Here is a 21,756-nt window from a genome sequence, read left to right as displayed (position 1 = left end):
TCGCCTGTGTCTCCTGCTTATCTCTTCGCTACTGTGGATTCACGAGAGCTAGCTAAAGCCGGGGCCTTTCCACCGAAAGTTTTATTCTTCACAGGGATATGTCATTCACCGCACCCTATATTGTTCCTTTATGCTTTATAGGGTGTCCTTCTGGATTCCTTCTTCTGGATTCCTTCTTGAGTAGTCTTCTGAAATCTTCGTTTATTCTTCTTCCACGCCCAAATTATTGATATTCTATTATCAATATATATTGAAAAACATATTTAGCTTATATTAATTTATTCATCTGGTTGCCCATGGCCACCAAGATCCATTGTGTCCAAATCAGAAAGAGAAACTTCTAATTTCTCATCTATTGCCTTTTTTATTTGCTCAAATTTCTGATCCATTTCTTGTTTTAATTCTTTAAGTATTTCTTCCTTCAATTCCTTCTTTAACTGTGGGGAGGCTTCTTCAAATTTTTCTATTATCTTCCAATCAATATATTCCCCATCTAATGGATCCACTCCTTTTGTTAAGCATTCCTTGTATGTGGGTTTTTTAAAAAACCCTTCTTCTTTTATAGTCATCTTAATGGGTATTTCTGAAGTCTTCTTTCCTTTAGCTTTTTTGCATTTTTGAATATATTCTTTTGCAGCAGGCTCTAGATAATAATTTATTCCTAATATTTTTCTAGCCTGAGTTAAAGCTTCATCAAAATCTATATATTTTTTCCATGACAATCCACCCATTAATTTTGCATCTATTTTTTGGGCTACTATCTCTTCAAAAGATATGTACACTCCAGGAAGCTTTCCGTCAAAAACAACATATATGGGTTTTTGCGGTATCACTTCATTATTTTCTGATGTTGGCATTATATCATTCATTAGATGGAAATATTCAGCAAGACTGTTTAATATTGATAGCATATAGCCTTTTTCTTCCCTCTTATTATTGTATTGATACCAGAAATTATCTAAAATGCATTCTTGGACTTCATCTAATATTATGTGGGTTTTTGGCTTAAACTTATAGGTATTCGGTGGGAATACTTTGAGCTTATTGTCTTCTCCAAACGTGAAGAACTCAATTCCATTATAATTCATGGACTTCTTCATTCCTGCAAAATAGGCGATCGCGAGAGTAGATCAGGTAAATGATTATCTTTTCCCTTAATATGTTCAAATATAACTTTATATCCGTTGCCAGTAATGATATCTTCAAATAAAATCCACCTCCTAGTGGAACTCTTCTTGCTATTAAGCTGATTATAATATCTACATATAGCTTCGCAATCTGTTCTAACCGTAAATTCTTTGAACCCTAAATATAACCTAAAGGCATTTATCGCATTGATTATTGCAAGTATTTCTCTATCTGTATTGCCTACGGTTTTTAATTTATAGCTTCCAGAAGCATACCTACAAACTTTTTCTTCTGACTTAGATGAATATTTAGTAGGCCTTTGTTTTAATACAGCACCCCAACCAAGCTGCGATGCATCAGTTTCAATAATAAAGTAACTCTCTTCTAATGGTAATTCTAGAGGTTTTAATTCTTTCACCCTCTCTTTTATTAATCTTACTAATTTGATGTCTTCAGAATTAAAATATCTCTGACCATTTTTTCTTAATTTAGCATATAACGGTCCTGCTAACTTTGCTAAATTATTGATGTGATTTCTAGCATAATTTACAAGCCCTAAGAATTGCTGTAATTTCTTTTTATCATTCATAGCATCAGGAAATTCTAAAATTTTCTTAGCAATATGTTCTTGCAAATGAATTTTGCCCTCTCCTATTTCATGTCCAAGGAAATTAATTTTTTCTTTGCATATTTCCATTTTCTTTTTGGATAATATTAACCCATTTTGTTCCACCTTTCTAAAAAATATTTCAAGATGAGCAATATGTTCTTTGTAAGTCCTTGAGAAGACTAACAGGTCATCTATGTGGACTAATATGAATTCTTGGTTTTCGTTAAATATATTCTGCATTTTCCTTTGGAAAATTGCTGGTGCATTTTTTAATCCTAATGGCATAACAAGCCATTCATAATGTCCTTGAGGACATGTAAATGCAGTCCATTCTATAGATTCTTCTGCCATCTTTATTTGCCAGAATCCAGCTTTCAAGTCAAATTTTGAGAAATATTTACTACCTTGTATTCTATTAATCCATTCTTGCTTATTTGGAATATTATAGGCATCTTCTATAGTATTATCATTTAGTCTTTTATAATTTATGACCATCCTAGATTTACCTCTAACTTCTTCTGCATGATTTCTTACTATGAATGCTGCAGACCTGTGTGGACTTCTGCTCTCTCTTATGGCTCCTAGTTTCAACAGTTCTTCTATATGCATTTTAAATTCTTCTATGTCTTTCGGAGTTGCCTCTATTGGGCTAGTCTTAATGATATATTCTGGGTTGATTATATTAATTTTACACTCAATAGCATTTTTCTCCCAATATTTCATAGGAATTTCTCCTATAATTTGGATATCTTCTAATCTTTGAATAATTTTTTCTATATCCCTTTTAGACTTAATATCTCTATACCAATTTGGTGCAAATGATTGTAGTCCTATGCATTCTATATTGGAATTTGATATATAATAGTTGTCTATATTCTTACTAAGCTCATATTCATTAATTCTTTCTTCAGGCTCGAGATTGGGTACTTCTAAGTTGTCGAGTTTGGGGGAGATTCCACCACGCTTTCGTACCTCTGAAATATATGGAATATTATTTTGATATGGGATAAAAGTAATTCCTTGCTCATGTATTACTGTGGTTTGTACCGATTGTTGTAAAAACCTTAGGCCAATTATCATGTCATCACTTATCATGGATAAGTTTCTTATTGTAATCTCGTCTATTATATATTTAGTTGCATTAATGTAAACCTCCATATTATAAGCTAACTGATTATGAATTTTCTTTATTCCGGACATGTCTGTGGAAACTTCTGCCTTATTGTCGTCAATATACAGTAAGCGTATATTATCTGAATAGTGTAGTATATTCTAAGTGATCATACATATATATAAATATATATATATATATATATATATATATATATATATATATATATATATATATATATACCTATGTATATATATATATATATATATACCTATGTATATATATATGTATATATATACCTATGTATATATATATGTATATATATACCTATATCTATATATATGTATATATATACCTATATATATATATGTATATATATACCTATATATATAGGTGTATATATATACATATATATATATAGGTATATATATATACCTATACCTATATATATTTGTAGCTCAGAGCATATATCAGAGCGTATATTTTCTGATAAGTGTTTTCTGAGAAGAGTGGTATCAGAGCCAGTCATCATAGAGAAATCAAATTCAGAAGCTAATATTGGAAAGGTAATTACTACCAAAGATAATTTGAATATAAGGTGTAGGCTTAATCACATTGAAGACCATAGTTGGCACTCTAACAATAGTCAATTAAATTTAATTGTTGATCTGATATATAATTTTTATATAAATTGGGATAAAAAGCAGGAAGATTTAGAGCAAAGGATTGAAGATTTGTTTAAAGAACGAAAGCAATCTGAAGAACTATATTTGCTTGTCAGTAATAAATTAAATTCAGTGCTAAAAGAGCTAGAGGAATATAAGACAAGGCAGAATAAAATATTACAAAACAGTGACTATATCAAAGAGTTATTAGAAATAATAAATTCTAGTAAAGGAAAAGAGATAGTTTTGGCTTCAACAGGCATAATTACCTCGTCTCAAGCTATTAATTCAGAAAAATGGACCTATCTAGGAGTTTGTTTAGAAGAATAGCAAGCAGAGACGATAAATCTTTAAGTGGTATTGTTAAACAAAAAGGTAAAAATGAAGACATAGATGAGCTTGAAGATATTGCAGAAGTAGACAAACAGCTCGAAAGATATCAAAGAGATACTTTGAGGGCAATAAGACCTCAACAAATATATTGCATGGGATTTTTTGAGAATAAAAATGGGTTATACAGAATATCTAGAGAAGTAGAGTTAAGCGTTTTAACAAAGCCAGTTGAGTTAAAAATTGTAGCCAAGGAATTTGAAAATGGATTAAAGTATTCAGGGTATAAATATATTCACCAAGGTATGTATATAATAGGAATCAAAGGTATGACAAGAAAGAAATTAGGAGCTAAAGTTCTAATAACTCTGTTAGATAAAAGGTGGGACACAATAGATAAAGCAGCATTAGGATTTTTAGAAGGAGACATGAATGAGAATATGTTGATAACATATATAGCCCCAGATCTAATGATGCCTATAAAAGAATTTATAGATAAAATGAGTTTTGGTTTTCAAACAAAGGGATACGAAGAATTTAAAGGAACAAATTTGCTAGTAAGCATAGAATTTATAGGAAGATTAACTAATAGAAGTGCCTCCAAATACAAAATAAATGTAAATGACGTGATTGAAAATATGCACTCTAAGGGAATAACTTTCATGAGCCCTCTAAAAATAAGTTCTGAAGAAAGGGCAGGAGAAGAATGGAAAATTAGTGATTTAATTGAAAGCAAAACTTTGAGTCAGCCTGAAAATTTTATAAGTTATCAAAACAGTAAAGGAAATACAAGCATTAGATTTATAAATTACAAACCCAGAACCACAGATGACTTAGAAACAGAAGCATCTGATAGAAATATAATAGATAATAGAAGACATAGTGTTTCAGAGTTTATGGAAAAATTAGATCAAGAAAGTGAGATAAAATATTACGAAAATAAATTAAAGGAAATAAATGAAGAATATAATAACTCTATGAAGTGTGAGTGGCCTAAAATAAGAGATAAAGAACTTTATTTCTATAGAGAATTAGCTAGAGTAAAGAAAGTAAAGAAGAACGAAGATATGGCAGTAGAAATTTTTAAAAACCAAGAGCAAGATAAGCATGACAAAGAAGAGCAAAATCTTGGTAAAATTTTAAGTGAAGAAGAGCAATGGGCAGAGAATGAAAGATTATTTCTTGAAAGTTATGAAGAAGAAATTAATCTAATAAATGAGATGGAGAATATAGAAAATGAAATAGACAATACAGAACAATATAATGATTTATAAACACATTAGATGAAGTAGGGTTACATAATCTTGATAATGCAATGGAAGCTATGGAAGTGGACTTAGGAACAGGAAAGAGAAAAAGATATGGAGAAGGTACTGTGAAAAACGAAGGAGAAAGAGAAAGACCAGCTAGGGCAGCAGGAAAATGGCCCCCTGATAGAGAAGAATTTTCATATAACTATATACCAGGTCAATATAGGCATATGGGTACAAAGAGAAGAGACTTTGAGAAGCCTGTTAAATTTCAAAACCAGAGGAGTGATGGTGCTATATTAAATTTAGCCGCACATGACCCTATTGATTGGCCTAATATTATTAGTATTTGGAAAGGTTTAATAGTTCAAAAATATATTCAAAACCGGCACAATATAGGAAGTAAAGTTGAAGATATGATAACCTACTTAGAAACATTCTTAGGTGAATCTGCTAAGATTCTATGGGAACAATGGGTTGAAAAGAATCCTAATAATTATGAAGAATTGAAAAGAGCTGGTAGCAATCCGCATAATTTTGCAAATGTTATATCTAACATTATTATAGCTGAAGATCCGGAATTAGGTTATACAACTTTGCAAAATGAAAGGTTAAAAGAAATAGAAAAATTAACGTTAACAAGTTGGAAAGGCATAAAAGAATTCTCCCAACATTATTTATATAATGCTACAACTGCTAAGCAAGGATACAATAAGGGAATAGTTGAGCGATATTTTAATAAACTACCTGACCCATTAGGTAGTATGATTTTTGAGGAATATAAAAAGGAAACTGAAGGAGCTGAAATTAATATTTCCCAAGCCATAACCTTCGTGTTCAAACAATTAAGAAAAATATGCACAGGAATACAAGCCCAAAGGTCTATGAAACACTCGGATTACAATTTCTGCAATAAAATAGTTCAAATACCCTTGTCATATGGAGAAGACAAGCCTAGAAGTAAAAGGATTTATAAACATCAAAATAGAAACCATAATAATATTAGAACAAAGAAAAGGTATTTCTTAAGAAGATCAGATAATAGAGCACCCTTCTTACATAAAAGAAATGTAAGAAGATATAATCCAAAGAAAACCTATGACAAAACATGCAGATGTTTTATATGCAACTCGCCAGATCATTTAAGTAGAACATGCCCAAATAAAGATCAAAAGAGATATTCTAGTAAATATGAAGAACAAGAGAGGGTTCTAATTATAGATAGCGTAAATGAAAATATATTAGTATGTGATGATGAAATAAAAGATGACGAGTCAATATATTCTATCATAGAAACAGACGAAGTTGAAACCATCAACGAAGAATATGAATCATCCGATGAAGAGTTAGATTTAATTGACGAATTAGCAGGTTTAAAGGTTGAAATGATGGATCAATTAAATTGTGAACATGATTGGATTAAAGGAAAGGGTGACTATAATATCAAATGTGCTTTTTGCATATATTATCCAAGTCAAGAAAATAGAGTGACTTGTAGTATATGTCTAAAACAAGCTTGTGCTGAATGTATAAAAGCAAATAAACAAAAATGGAGAAAAGAAATAGAATTAGAATCAGATGAAAAGACTTTATCTAGTAGAGTACGAGTGTTAGAAAATAGACTAAATAAACTAGAAGTAGAATTAGAGAACCTAAAAAATAATTGCGATATTAAGGCACTACCAGAGAATAAGGACATACAAAACACCGAATTTAAAGAGCAATTGATAACATTAAAAGACAGTAATACTGCTAAAATAATTCAACTAAGAGATGCCATAACTAATTTTGGAAATAAATATATAGTAAGATTGCCTTTCAAAGAAATATTAGGTATAAGAATCCCTGTTAAAATAAAATTGACACCCAAAGTATCTTATAAAATATTAGCACTAGTAGACACTGGGTGTACAAAGAATATTATTCATGACAAATATTTCACAAGATGTCCTGAAATAGTTCACACAATTGACGACAATAAGGCAGAAGTTTCCACAGACATGTCCGGAATAAAGAAAATTCATAATCAGTTAGCTTATAATATGGAGGTTTACATTAATGCAACTAAATATATAATAGATGAGATTACAATAAGAGATTTGTCAATGATTAATGATGACATGATAATTGGCCTAAGGTTCCTTCAACAATCAGTACAAACCACAGTAATACATGAGCAAGGAATTACTTTTATCCCATATCAAAATACTGTTCCATATATCTCAGAGGTACGAAAGCGTGGTGGAACCTCCCCCTCCCCAAAACCCGACAAACTCGACAACTTAGAAGTACCCAATCTTGAGTCTGAAGAAAGAATTAATGAATATGAGCTTAGTGAGAATATAGACAACTATTCTTTCTCATCATATCTTCCAAAATCTATAGAATTGCCAGGTAAGACATCATGGGAAGATAGATATTTATTAAAAGCTACTAAAGATTTTGAATATATATGCAGGGAAATGGCTTCACAGAAGTCTGAATGGCTCACAAATATGAGTTCATGGAGACTGCCCCAACTGCCCAGAGGCCATGGAGAACGATTTAATCACAATTTCAGAATAACAGAGCTACAACAAGGGTTATTAAATCTTTTGTGGCAAACAAAAAACAAAAAAGAAAAAGCTCATGCCTTAAATGGCTTGGCATATTATTTCAAAAATTTCGTGCCCTCAGATCAAAAGATAACAGAAAAAAGGGCTAAAATGCAAGATATCCCTCATCATGAAGAAAGGTTACTAGATTATCGCGAGGAGAAATCCCGTGATGGCCAAGATAAACTTCTCATGGAAGTCGAACAATCTATGGCAACAGATAAGAATACCAAGGTATTCTCAGATAAGATTTTGATCTCAGCAGATCCTGCTTCGAGCATGGTTGCTTTCCACATAAATATCAATAACCTATTGCAATCTTTCCCACATAATAAACCATCATCATCCACAAAAAGGCATGATATCATTCCCCAAACACCATACATACTGCATAATCATCCTAATTTATTCCTTCCACAATATATACTCCGGACTCAGCCAAAAGCACCATGTAGATCTTGTGCCTACAAAGATTCTTGCAAAAAGAAACTTAAAAGCCAAAATCCCATGAGTACTACATACGAAAATCTCCAACCCAGATTAAGCTTCAAAACGGAACAAACTTTATCCTGCTTTGGGCAAGACATCCTCGATCTTGTTTGGCAAAAGTTTAAGGAGAGACAAATGAAAATATTCCTTGGACTCCAAGATTATTTCTTTGATCTTTTAGAAGGGAGAGAAAGAAACCCAGCCATACGAGTAATCATATATATGCTCCCTCTCTTAAGACTAGATAATCAGGCAATTTCTGACCCATCCTATAGATTCCTGGTTCTCAAAGCTGAGATAAATCTTCAAAGATTCCGGAACCTACCCACATACAACCATGAAGAAATATCTCTCCAAACCATTATAGATCATGGTCTTGTGAATTCCATATATGCAACCCTCGATCAGATCCTTCAATCTGATTTAGGAAATGCTGTGAAAGATGTCTGCAGGAGACTTGGACATGGAAGATACAGGATTATCTTCTCCTCAATACCACCAAAATTCACACCACCTGTTCGTCCAGCAATTCATTATATATATATCATGAAGGGACAATTTAATTTTCAAGAAGACGGTCTTAGCAAACTATCGGATGAAGAGGAAGAAATATATACAACAGTTGCTAATCATGAAAATTGGAGATTATTTTCTGAAGCTGCAGAAATTGAAGAAGCTATCACCACAGATTATGAATATCAGCTGGTTTTCCAAAACAAGATCACAAGGATTTTTATCAGCAAATTCTACAACCAAAGTTATGAATACTTCAAGGGAGCAGGGCGCATAATTAAACCGGATTTTGGAAATGAATGCTCCAAGAAAAGTTACTACAGAAACCTGGCTCAGTGGTTTCAGAAAACAGAGCCATCAGAGATTGACACGGTACAATCAGCACCAATGATAATCAACGAAGATAATGAATAAAGATTTTGTCATCCCCGACAAAGATCACGATTCAAGATAAGGAATCTATACTATTCCAGATAAGTATGGATCTTGGTGGCCATGGGCAACCAGATGAATAAATTAATATAAGCTAAATATGTTTTTCAATATATATTGATAATAGAATATCAATAATTTGGGCGTGGAAGAAGAATAAACGAAGATTTCAGAAGACTACTCAAGAAGGAATCCAGAAGAAGGAATCCAGAAGGACACCCTATAAAGCATAAAGGAACAATATAGGGTGCGGTGAATGACATATCCCTGTGAAGAATAAAACTTTCGGTGGAAAGGCCCCGGCTTTAGCTAGCTCTCGTGAATCCACAGTAGCGAAGAGATAAGCAGGAGACACAGGCGACGCCATCCCTGGCCTCTATAAAAGGAGACGTTGGCCTTCACTCCGGAGACACAACAACAAGAACAAGAATAACACAACAATAACAACAACAACGAAGACACCATTCAGAGCAAAGCTTTCAAGCGCGCTCTCACCCTCCATTCCACCGTTCTTAGTAGTAGTGACTTTAGCCTACCTTGCATAGTATATTGAAGCAAGGAGTTGTGTAATAACGCTGTGTAAGGTAAGAACAGCTTGCTTGTACCTACCTTCGGGTTTCCCGAAAGGGAAAACCGTATGTAAGCTTATCTGTTTAATATGAAGTAATTTTCCTTAAGTATTCCTGCACGTTTGTTCTAGACAAGTGTTTATGCTAAGGACCCTATAGGAGAAACCTCTTCGGTTTGTTCTCGTTTTTAGCCTGCATCTTGCATAGGCGTCTGGAGAATCGGTATCCGTAGAAAAGTGTTCCCTTCGGGTGGAACTGCCTGGGGAGACGATAAACTCTTAGCTAGAACAAGTGTGACTTGGAATATCTTGTTAAGTTGCTTCTAAAAAGATAGATAGGTGAGGCATACGGTAAGTACCGAGTAGGACTTTATATCATCTGAAGCAAGCTTCTGAGGCTGTCTAAATAGGATTCGCCACCCTGCAAAGATCCTAAAGTTAAAATATCTCTCGAAGTGAACAGTACTGAACAGTAATTTAAACAGTAAACTGAATAGTATTCAGCCGAATAAATAGTGTTTTGAACAGTGCACGCTAGCCAATATACTATTCAGACAGTGTGGTATCAGAATATTGTCCGAATAGTAAGTGAGAATATTGTCCGAAGCATAAGAGTGGTATCAGAGCGTATATTTTCTGATAAGTGTTAATATAAGAGAGAAATATAAGAGTGGTATCAGAGCGTATATTTTCTGATAAGTGCTCGTATATCAGAGCGTATATTTTCTGATAAGTTCGTATATCAGAGCGTATATTTTCTGATAAGTGTCTCTTATGCTTCGGACAATATTCTCACTTACTATTCGGACAATATTCTGATACCACACTGTCTGAATAGTATATTGGCTAGCGTGCACTGTTCAAAACACTATTTATTCGGCTGAATACTATTCAGTTTACTGTTTAAATTACTGTTCAGTACTGTTCACTTCGAGAGATATTTTAACTTTAGGATCTTTGCAGGGTGGCGAATCCTATTTAGACAGCCTCAGAAGCTTGCTTCAGATGATATAAAGTCCTACTCGGTACTCACCGTATGCCTCACCTATCTGTCTTTTTAGAAGCAACTTAAAAAGATATTCCAAGTCACACTTGTTCTAGCTAAGAGTTTATCGTCTCCCCAGGCAGTTCCACCCGAAGGGAACACTTCTCTACGGATACCGATTCTCCAGACGCCTATGCAAGATGCAGGCTAAAAACGAGAACAAACCGAAGAGGTTTCTCCTATAGGGTCCTTAGCATAAACACTTGTCTAGAACAAACGTGCAGGAATACTTAAGGAAAATTACTTCATATTAAACAGATAAGCTTACATACGGTTTTCCCTTTCGGGAAACCCGAAGGTAGGTACAAGCAAGCTGTTCTTACCTTACACAGCGTTATTACACAACTCCTTGCTTCAATATACTATGCAAGGTAGGCTAAAGTCACTACTACTAAGAACGGTGGAATGGAGGGTGAGAGCGCGCTTGAAAGCTTTGCTCTGAATGGTGTCTTCGTTGTTGTGTTGTTATTCTTTATTATTGTTATTCTTGTGTTATTCTTGTTCTTGTTGTTCTCTTCTCAGAAAACACTTATCAGAAAATATACGCTCTGATATACGAGCACTTATCAGAAAATATACGCTCTGATACCACTCTTATATTTCTCTCTTATATTAACACTTATCAGAAAATATACGCTCTGATACCACTCTTATGCTTCGGACAATATTCTCACTTACTATTCGGACAATATTCTGATACCACACTGTCTGAATAGTATATTGGCTAGCGTGCACTGTTCAAAACACTATTTATTCGGCTGAATACTATTCAGTTTACTGTTTAAATTACTGTTCAGTACTGTTCACTTCGAGAGATATTTTAACTTTAGGATCTTTGCAGGGTGGCGAATCCTATTTAGACAGCCTCAGAAGCTTGCTTCAGATGATATAAAGTCCTACTCGGTACTCACCGTATGCCTCACCTATCTGTCTTTTTAGAAGCAACTTAAAAAGATATTCCAAGTCACACTTGTTCTAGCTAAGAGTTTATCGTCTCCCCAGGCAGTTCCACCCGAAGGGAACACTTCTCTACGGATACCGATTCTCCAGACGCCTATGCAAGATGCAGGCTAAAAACGAGAACAAACCGAAGAGGTTTCTCCTATAGGGTCCTTAGCATAAACACTTGTCTAGAACAAACGTGCAGGAATACTTAAGGAAAATTACTTCATATTAAACAGATAAGCTTACATACGGTTTTCCCTTTCGGGAAACCCGAAGGTAGGTACAAGCAAGCTGTTCTTACCTTACACAGCGTTATTACACAACTCCTTGCTTCAATATACTATGCAAGGTAGGCTAAAGTCACTACTACTAAGAACGGTGGAATGGAGGGTGAGAGCGCGCTTGAAAGCTTTGCTCTGAATGGTGTCTTCGTTGTTGTGTTGTTATTCTTTATTATTGTTATTCTTGTGTTATTCTTGTTCTTGTTGTTCTCTTCTCAGAAAACACTTATCAGAAAATATACGCTCTGATATACGAGCACTTATCAGAAAATATACGCTCTGATACCACTCTTATATTTCTCTCTTATATTAACACTTATCAGAAAATATACGCTCTGATACCACTCTTATGCTTCGGACAATATTCTCACTTACTATTCGGACAATATTCTGATACCACACTGTCTGAATAGTATATTGGCTAGCGTGCACTGTTCAAAACACTATTTATTCGGCTGAATACTATTCAGTTTACTGTTTAAATTACTGTTCACTACTGTTCACTTCGAGAGATATTTTAACTTTAGGATCTTTGCAGGGTGGCGAATCCTATTTAGACAGCCTCAGAAGCTTGTTTCAGATGATATAAAGTCCTACTCGGTACTCACCGTATGCCTCACCTATCTGTCTGTCTTTTTAGAAGCAACTTAAAAAGATATTCCAAGTCACACTTGTTCTAGCTAAGAGTTTATCGTCTCCCCAGGCAGTTCCACCCGAAGGGAACACTTCTCTACGGATACCGATTCTCCAGACGCCTATGCAAGATGCAGGCTAAAAACGAGAACAAACCGAAGAGGTTTCTCCTATAGGGTCCTTAGCATAAACACTTGTCTAGAACAAACGTGCAGGAATACTTAAGGAAAATTACTTCATATTAAACAGATAAGCTTACATACGGTTTTCCCTTTCGGGAAACCCGAAGGTAGGTACAAGCAAGCTGTTCTTACCTTACACAGCGTTATTACACAACTCCTTGCTTCAATATACTATGCAAGGTAGGCTAAAGTCACTACTACTAAGAACGGTGGAATGGAGGGTGAGAGCGCGCTTGAAAGCTTTGCTCTGAATGGTGTCTTCGTTGTTGTTGTTATTGTTGTGTTATTCTTGTTCTTGTTGTTGTGTCTCCTCGGAGTGAAGGCCAACGTCTCCTTTTATAGAGGCCAGGGATGGCGTCGCCTGTGTCTCCTGCTTATCTCTTCGCTACTGTGGATTCACGAGAGCTAGCTAAAGCCGGGGCCTTTCCACCGAAAGTTTTATTCTTCACAGGGATATGTCATTCACCGCACCCTATATTGTTCCTTTATGCTTTATAGGGTGTCCTTCTGGATTCCTTCTTCTGGATTCCTTCTTGAGTAGTCTTCTGAAATCTTCGTTTATTCTTCTTCCACGCCCAAATTATTGATATTCTATTATCAATATATATTGAAAAACATATTTAGCTTATATTAATTTATTCATCTGGTTGCCCATGGCCACCAAGATCCATACTTATCTGGAATAGTATAGATTCCTTATCTTGAATCGTGATCTTTGTCGGGGATGACAAAATCTTTATTCATTATCTTCGTTGATTATCATTGGTGCTGATTGTACCGTGTCAATCTCTGATGGCTCTGTTTTCTGAAACCACTGAGCCAGGTTTCTGTAGTAACTTTTCTTGGAGCATTCATTTCCAAAATCCGGTTTAATTATGCGCCCTGCTCCCTTGAAGTATTCATAACTTTGGTTGTAGAATTTGCTGATAAAAATCCTTGTGATCTTGTTTTGGAAAACCAGCTGATATTCATAATCTGTGGTGATAGCTTCTTCAATTTCTGCAGCTTCAGAAAATAATCTCCAATTTTCATGATTAGCAACTGTTGTATATATTTCTTCCTCTTCATCCGATAGTTTGCTAAGACCGTCTTCTTGAAAATTAAATTGTCCCTTCATGATATATATATAATGAATTGCTGGACGAACAGGTGGTGTGAATTTTGGTGGTATTGAGGAGAAGATAATCCTGTATCTTCCATGTCCAAGTCTCCTGCAGACATCTTTCACAGCATTTCCTAAATCAGATTGAAGGATCTGATCGAGGGTTGCATATATGGAATTCACAAGACCATGATCTATAATGGTTTGGAGAGATATTTCTTCATGGTTGTATGTGGGTAGGTTCCGGAATCTTTGAAGATTTATCTCAGCTTTGAGAACCAGGAATCTATAGGATGGGTCAGAAATTGCCTGATTATCTAGTCTTAAGAGAGGGAGCATATATATGATTACTCGTATGGCTGGGTTTCTTTCTCTCCCTTCTAAAAGATCAAAGAAATAATCTTGGAGTCCAAGGAATATTTTCATTTGTCTCTCCTTAAACTTTTGCCAAACAAGATCGAGGATGTCTTGCCCAAAGCAGGATAAAGTTTGTTCCGTTTTGAAGCTTAATCTGGGTTGGAGATTTTCGTATGTAGTACTCATGGGATTTTGGCTTTTAAGTTTCTTTTTGCAAGAATCTTTGTAGGCACAAGATCTACATGGTGCTTTTGGCTGAGTCCGGAGTATATATTGTGGAAGGAATAAATTAGGATGATTATGCAGTATGTATGGTGTTTGGGGAATGATATCATGCCTTTTTGTGGATGATGATGGTTTATTATGTGGGAAAGATTGCAATAGGTTATTGATATTTATGTGGAAAGCAACCATGCTCGAAGCAGGATCTGCTGAGATCAAAATCTTATCTGAGAATACCTTGGTATTCTTATCTGTTGCCATAGATTGTTCGACTTCCATGAGAAGTTTATCTTGGCCATCACGGGATTTCTCCTCGCGATAATCTAGTAACCTTTCTTCATGATGAGGGATATCTTGCATTTTAGCCCTTTTTTCTGTTATCTTTTGATCTGAGGGCACGAAATTTTTGAAATAATATGCCAAGCTATTTAAGGCATGAGCTTTTTCTTTTTTGTTTTTTGTTTGCCACAAAAGATTTAATAACCCATGTTGTAGCTCTGTTATTCTGAAATTGTGATTAAATCGTTCTCCATGGCCTCTGGGCAGTTGGGGCAGTCTCCATGAACTCATATTTGTGAGCCATTCAGACTTCTGTGAAGCCATTTCCCTGCATATATATTCAAAATCTTTAGTAGCTTTTAATAAATATCTATCTTCCCATGATGTCTTACCTGGCAATTCTATAGATTTTGGAAGATATGATGAGAAAGAATAGTTGTCTATATTCTCACTAAGCTCATATTCATTAATTCTTTCTTCAGACTCAAGATTGGGTACTTCTAAGTTGTCGAGTTTGTCGGGTTTTGGGGAGGGGGAGGTTCCACCACGCTTTCGTACCTCTGAGATATATGGAACAGTATTTTGATATGGGATAAAAGTAATTCCTTGCTCATGTATTACTGTGGTTTGTACTGATTGTTGAAGGAACCTTAGGCCAATTATCATGTCATCATTAATCATTGACAAATCTCTTATTGTAATCTCATCTATTATATATTTAGTTGCATTAATGTAAACCTCCATATTATAAGCTAACTGATTATGAATTTTCTTTATTCCGGACATGTCTGTGGAAACTTCTGCCTTATTGTCGTCAATTGTGTGAACTATTTCAGGACATCTTGTGAAATATTTGTCATGAATAATATTCTTTGTACACCCAGTGTCTACTAGTGCTAATATTTTATAAGATACTTTGGGTGTCAATTTTATTTTAACAGGGATTCTTATACCTAATATTTCTTTGAAAGGCAATCTTACTATATATTTATTTCCAAAATTAGTTATGGCATCTCTTAGTTGAATTATTTTAGCAGTATTACTGTCTTTTAATGTTATCAATTGCTCTTTAAATTCGGTGTTTTGTATGTCCTTATTCTCTGGTAGTGCCTTAATATCGCAATTATTTTTTAGGTTCTCTAATTCTACTTCTAGTTTATTTAGTCTATTTTCTAACACTCGTACTCTACTAGATAAAGTCTTTTCATCTGATTCTAATTCTATTTCTTTTCTCCATTTTTGTTTATTTGCTTTTATACATTCAGCACAAGCTTGTTTTAGACATATACTACAAGTCACTCTATTTTCTTGACTTGGATAATATATGCAAAAAGCACATTTGATATTATAGTCACCCTTTCCTCTAATCCAATCATGTTCACAATTTAATTGATCCATCATTTCAACCTTTAAACCTGCTAATTCGTCAATTAAATCTAACTCTTCATCGGATGATTCATATTCTTCGTTGATGGTTTCAACTTCGTCTGTTTCTATGATAGAATATATTGACTCGTCATCTTTTATTTCATCATCACATACTAATATATTTTCATTTACGCTATCTATAATTAGAACCCTCTCTTGTTCTTCATATTTACTAGAATATCTCTTTTGATCTTTATTTGGGCATGTTCTACTTAAATGATCTGGCGAGTTGCATATAAAACATCTGCATGTTTTGTCATAGGTTTTCTTTGGATTATATCTTCTTACATTTCTTTTATGTAAGAAGGGTGCTCTATTATCTGATCTTCTTAAGAAATACCTTTTCTTTGTTCTAATATTATTATGGTTTCTATTTTGATGTTTATAAATCCTTTTACTTCTAGGCTTGTCTTCTCCATATGACAAGGGTATTTGAACTATTTTATTGCAAAAATTATAATCAGAATGTTTCATTGACCTTTGGGCTTGTATTCCTGTGCATATTTTTCTTAATTGTTTGAACACGAAGGTTATGGCTTGGGAAATATTAATTTCAGCTCCTTCAGTTTCCTTTTTATATTCCTCAAAAATCATACTACCTAATGGGTCAGGTAGTTTATTAAAGTAACGTTCAACTATTCCCCTGTTATATCCTTGTTTAGCAGTTGTAGCATTATATAAATAATGTTGGGAGAATTCTTTTATGCCTTTCCAACTTGTTAACGTTAATTTTTCTATTTCTTTTAACCTTTCATTTTGCAAAGTTGTATAACCTAATTCCGGATCTTCAGCTATGATAATATTAGATACTACATTTGCAAAATTATGCGGATTGCTACCAGCTCTTTTCAATTCTTCATAATTATTAGGATTCTTTTCAACCCATTGTTCCCATAGAATCTTAGCAGATTCACCTAAGAATGTTTCTAAGTAGGTTATCATATCTTCAACTTTACTTCCTATATTGTGCTGGTTTTGAATATATTTTTGAACTATTAAACCTTTCCAAATACTAATAATATTAGGCCAATCAATAGGGTCATGTGCGGCTAAATTTAATATAGCACCATCACTCCTCTGGTTTTGAAATTTAACAGGCTTCTCAAAGTCTCTTCTCTTTGTACCCATATGCCTATATTGACCTGGTATATAGTTATATGAAAATTCTTCTCTATCAGGGGGCCATTTTCCTGCTGCCCTAGCTGGTCTTTCTCTTTCTCCTTCGTTTTTCACAGTACCTTCTCCATATCTTTTTCTCTTTCCTGTTCCTAAGTCCACTTCCATAGCTTCCATTGCATTATCAAGATTATGTAACCCTACTTCATCTAATGTGTTTATAAAATCATTATATTGTTCTGTATTGTCTATTTCATTTTCTATATTCTCCATCTCATTTATTAGATTAATTTCTTCTTCATAACTTTCAAGAAATAATCTTTCATTCTCTGCCCATTGCTCTTCTTCACTTAAAATTTTACCAAGATTTTGCTCTTCTTTGTCATGCTTATCTTGCTCTTGGTTTTTAAAAATTTCTACTGCCATATCTTCATTCTTCTTTACTTTCTTTACTCTAGCTAATTCTCTATAGAAATAAAGTTCTTTATCTCTTATTTTAGGCCACTCACACTTCATAGAGTTATTATATTCTTCATTTATTTCCTTTAATTTATTTTCGTAATATTTTATCTCACTTTCTTGATCTAATTTTTCCATAAACTCTGAAACACTATGTCTTCTATTATCTATTATATTTCTATCAGATGCTTCTGTTTCTAAGTCATCTGTGGTTCTGGGTTTGTAATTTATAAATCTAATGCTGGTATTTCCTTTACTATTTTGATAACTTATATAATTTTCAGGCTGACTCAAAGTTTTGCTTTCAATTAAATCACTAATTTTCCATTCTTCTCCTGCCCTTTCTTCAGAACTTATTTTTAGAGGGCTCATGAAAGTTATTCCCTTAGAGTGCATATTTTCAATCACGTCATTTACATTTATTTTGTATTTGGAGGCACTTCTATTAGTTAATCTTCCTATAAATTCTATGCTTACTAGCAAATTTGTTCCTTTAAATTCTTCGTATCCCTTTGTTTGAAAACCAAAACTCATTTTATCTATAAATTCTTTTATAGGCATCATTAGATCTGGGGCTATATATGTTATCAACATATTCTCATTCATGTCACCTTCTAAAAATCCTAATGCTGCTTTATCTATTGTGTCCCACCTTTTATCTAACAGAGTTATTAGAACTTTAGCTCCTAATTTCTTTCTTGTCATACCTTTGATTCCTATTATATACATACCTTGGTGAATATATTTATACCCTGAATACTTTAATCCATTTTCAAATTCCTTGGCTACAATTTTTAGCTCAACTGGCTTTGTTAAAACGCTTAACTCTACTTCTCTAGATATTCTATATAACCCATTTTTATTCTCAAAAAATCCCATGCAATATATTTGTTGAGGTCTTATTGCCCTTAAAGTATCTCGTTGATATCTTTCGAGCTGTTTGTCTACTTCTGCAATATCTTCAAGCTCATCTATGTCTTCATTTTTACCTTTTTGTTTATCAGAACAGTTATCATCTCTGCTTGCTATTCTTCTAAAGAGACTCCTAGATATGTCCATTTTTCAGAATTAATGGCTTGTGAAGACGAGACTATGCCAGATGAAGCCAAAACTATTTCCTTACCTTTACTAGAGTTGATTTTGTCTAGTAATTCTTTAATATAATCACTATTCTGTGAAATTTTATTTTGCCTTATCTTATAATCTTCTAATAATTCTAATGTAGTATTTAGCTTATTATTAAGAAAAGAATATTGTTCTACAAATTGCTTTTGTTCTTTATATATATCTTCTAACTTTTGCTCTAAATCTACCTGCTTTTTATCCCAATTTATATAAAAATTATATATCAGATCAACAATTAAATTTAATTGACTATTGTTAGAGTGCCAACTATGGTCTTCAATATGATTTAGTCTACACCTTATATTCAAATTATCTTTAGTAGTAATTACCTTTCCAATATTAGCTTCTGAATTTAGCTTCTCTATGATTACCAGGCTCTGATACCACTCTTCTCAGAAAACACTTATCAGAAAATATACGCTCTGATATACGAGCACTTATCAGAAAATATACGCTCTGATACCACTCTTATATTTCTCTCTTATATTAACACTTATCAGAAAATATACGCTCTGGTACCACTCTTATCTTATATATTCAAGATTGGGTACTTCTAAGTTGTCGAGTTTGTCGGGTTTTGGGGAGGGGGAGGTTCCACCACGCTTTCGTACCTCTGAGATATATGGAACAGTATTTTGATATGGGATAAAAGTAATTCCTTGCTCATGTATTACTGTGGTTTGTACTGATTGTTGAAGGAACCTTAGGCCAATTATCATGTCATCATTAATCATTGACAAATCTCTTATTGTAATCTCATCTATTATATATTTAGTTGCATTAATGTAAACCTCCATATTATAAGCTAACTGATTATGAATTTTCTTTATTCCGGACATGTCTGTGGAAACTTCTGCCTTATTGTCGTCAATTGTGTGAACTATTTCAGGACATCTTGTGAAATATTTGTCATGAATAATATTCTTTGTACACCCAGTGTCTACTAGTGCTAATATTTTATAAGATACTTTGGGTGTCAATTTTATTTTAACAGGAATTCTTATACCTAATATTTCTTTGAAAGGCAATCTTACTATATATTTATTTCCAAAATTAGTTATGGCATCTCTTAGTTGAATTATTTTAGCAGTATTACTGTCTTTTAATATTATCAATTGCTCTTTAAATTCGGTGTTTTGTATGTCCTTATTCTCTGGTAGTGCCTTAATATCGCAATTATTTTTTAGGTTCTCTAATTCTACTTCTAGTTTATTTAGTCTATTTTCTAACACTCGTACTCTACTAGATAAAGTCTTTTCATCTGATTCTAATTCTATTTCTTTTCTCCATTTTTGTTTATTTGCTTTTATACATTCAGCACAAGCTTGTTTTAGACATATACTACAAGTCACTCTATTTTCTTGACTTGGATAATATATGCAAAAAGCACATTTGATATTATAGTCACCCTTTCCTCTAATCCAATCATGTTCACAATTTAATTGATCCATCATTTCAACCTTTAAACCTGCTAATTCGTCAATTAAATCTAACTCTTCATCGGATGATTCATATTCTTCGTTGATGGTTTCAACTTCGTCTGTTTCTATGATAGAATATATTGACTCGTCATCTTTTATTTCATCATCACATACTAATATATTTTCATTTACGCTATCTATAATTAGAACCCTCTCTTGTTCTTCATATTTACTAGAATATCTCTTTTGATCTTTATTTGGGCATGTTCTACTTAAATGATCTGGCGAGTTGCATATAAAACATCTGCATGTTTTGTCATAGGTTTTCTTTGGATTATATCTTCTTACATTTCTTTTATGTAAGAAGGGTGCTCTATTATCTGATCTTCTTAAGAAATACCTTTTCTTTGTTCTAATATTATTATGGTTTCTATTTTGATGTTTATAAATCCTTTTACTTCTAGGCTTGTCTTCTCCATATGACAAGGGTATTTGAACTATTTTATTGCAAAAATTATAATCAGAATGTTTCATTGACCTTTGGGCTTGTATTCCTGTGCATATTTTTCTTAATTGTTTGAACACGAAGGTTATGGCTTGGGAAATATTAATTTCAGCTCCTTCAGTTTCCTTTTTATATTCCTCAAAAATCATACTACCTAATGGGTCAGGTAGTTTATTAAAGTAACGTTCAACTATTCCCCTGTTATATCCTTGTTTAGCAGTTGTAGCATTATATAAATAATGTTGGGAGAATTCTTTTATGCCTTTCCAACTTGTTAACGTTAATTTTTCTATTTCTTTTAACCTTTCATTTTGCAAAGTTGTATAACCTAATTCCGGATCTTCAGCTATGATAATATTAGATACTACATTTGCAAAATTATGCGGATTGCTACCAGCTCTTTTCAATTCTTCATAATTATTAGGATTCTTTTCAACCCATTGTTCCCATAGAATCTTAGCAGATTCACCTAAGAATGTTTCTAAGTAGGTTATCATATCTTCAACTTTACTTCCTATATTGTGCTGGTTTTGAATATATTTTTGAACTATTAAACCTTTCCAAATACTAATAATATTAGGCCAATCAATAGGGTCATCTGCGGCTAAATTTAATATAGCACCATCACTCCTCTGGTTTTGAAATTTAACAGGCTTCTCAAAGTCTCTTCTCTTTGTACCCATATGCCTATATTGACCTGGTATATAGTTATATGAAAATTCTTCTCTATCAGGGGGCCATTTTCCTGCTGCCCTAGCTGGTCTTTCTCTTTCTCCTTCGTTTTTCACAGTACCTTCTCCATATCTTTTTCTCTTTCCTGTTCCTAAGTCCACTTCCATAGCTTCCATTGCATTATCAAGATTATGTAACCCTACTTCATCTAATGTGTTTATAAAATCATTATATTGTTCTGTATTGTCTATTTCATTTTCTATATTCTCCATCTCATTTATTAGATTAATTTCT

General features: G+C 33.4%; 1 protein-coding gene and 1 long non-coding RNA gene across 4 annotated transcripts in view; both read left to right on the top strand.

The window, feature by feature from the left end:
• Positions 1–2,931, top strand: part of LOC136351295 (uncharacterized) — a 3,694-nt gene extending 763 nt beyond the window's left edge. The window contains exons 2-3 of the long non-coding RNA XR_010734279.1: positions 1,018–1,134; positions 2,650–2,931. This is a non-coding gene — a long non-coding RNA (uncharacterized lncRNA). The remainder of the gene's footprint in view (positions 1–1,017; positions 1,135–2,649) is intronic.
• A 3,624-nt stretch (positions 2,932–6,555) lies between these two features.
• The window catches only part of LOC136351512 (uncharacterized), a 32,151-nt gene continuing 16,950 nt past the window's right edge, over positions 6,556–21,756 (top strand). The window contains exons 1-3 of one of the 3 annotated variants that reach the window (XM_066303689.1): positions 6,556–9,706; positions 10,654–10,715; positions 10,815–10,958. In XM_066303689.1, the coding sequence (XP_066159786.1) occupies positions 7,095–9,104 (2,010 nt within the window). In that variant the 5' untranslated portion in view covers positions 6,556–7,094 and the 3' untranslated portion in view covers positions 9,105–9,706; positions 10,654–10,715; positions 10,815–10,958. Of the gene's footprint in view, positions 9,707–10,653; positions 10,716–10,814; positions 10,959–13,925; positions 14,062–21,756 lie in introns of those variants that run through there. The other 2 variants (XM_066303690.1, XM_066303688.1) reach the window with 2 other exon arrangements.

This window comes from Oryza sativa, chromosome 8, assembly GCF_034140825.1.
Source record: "Oryza sativa Japonica Group chromosome 8, ASM3414082v1".
NCBI classification, from domain to species: Eukaryota; Viridiplantae; Streptophyta; class Magnoliopsida; order Poales; family Poaceae; genus Oryza; species Oryza sativa.
The sequence above is the reverse complement of the archived record's forward strand: the minus strand, read 5'-3'. Positions and strand labels throughout refer to the sequence as shown.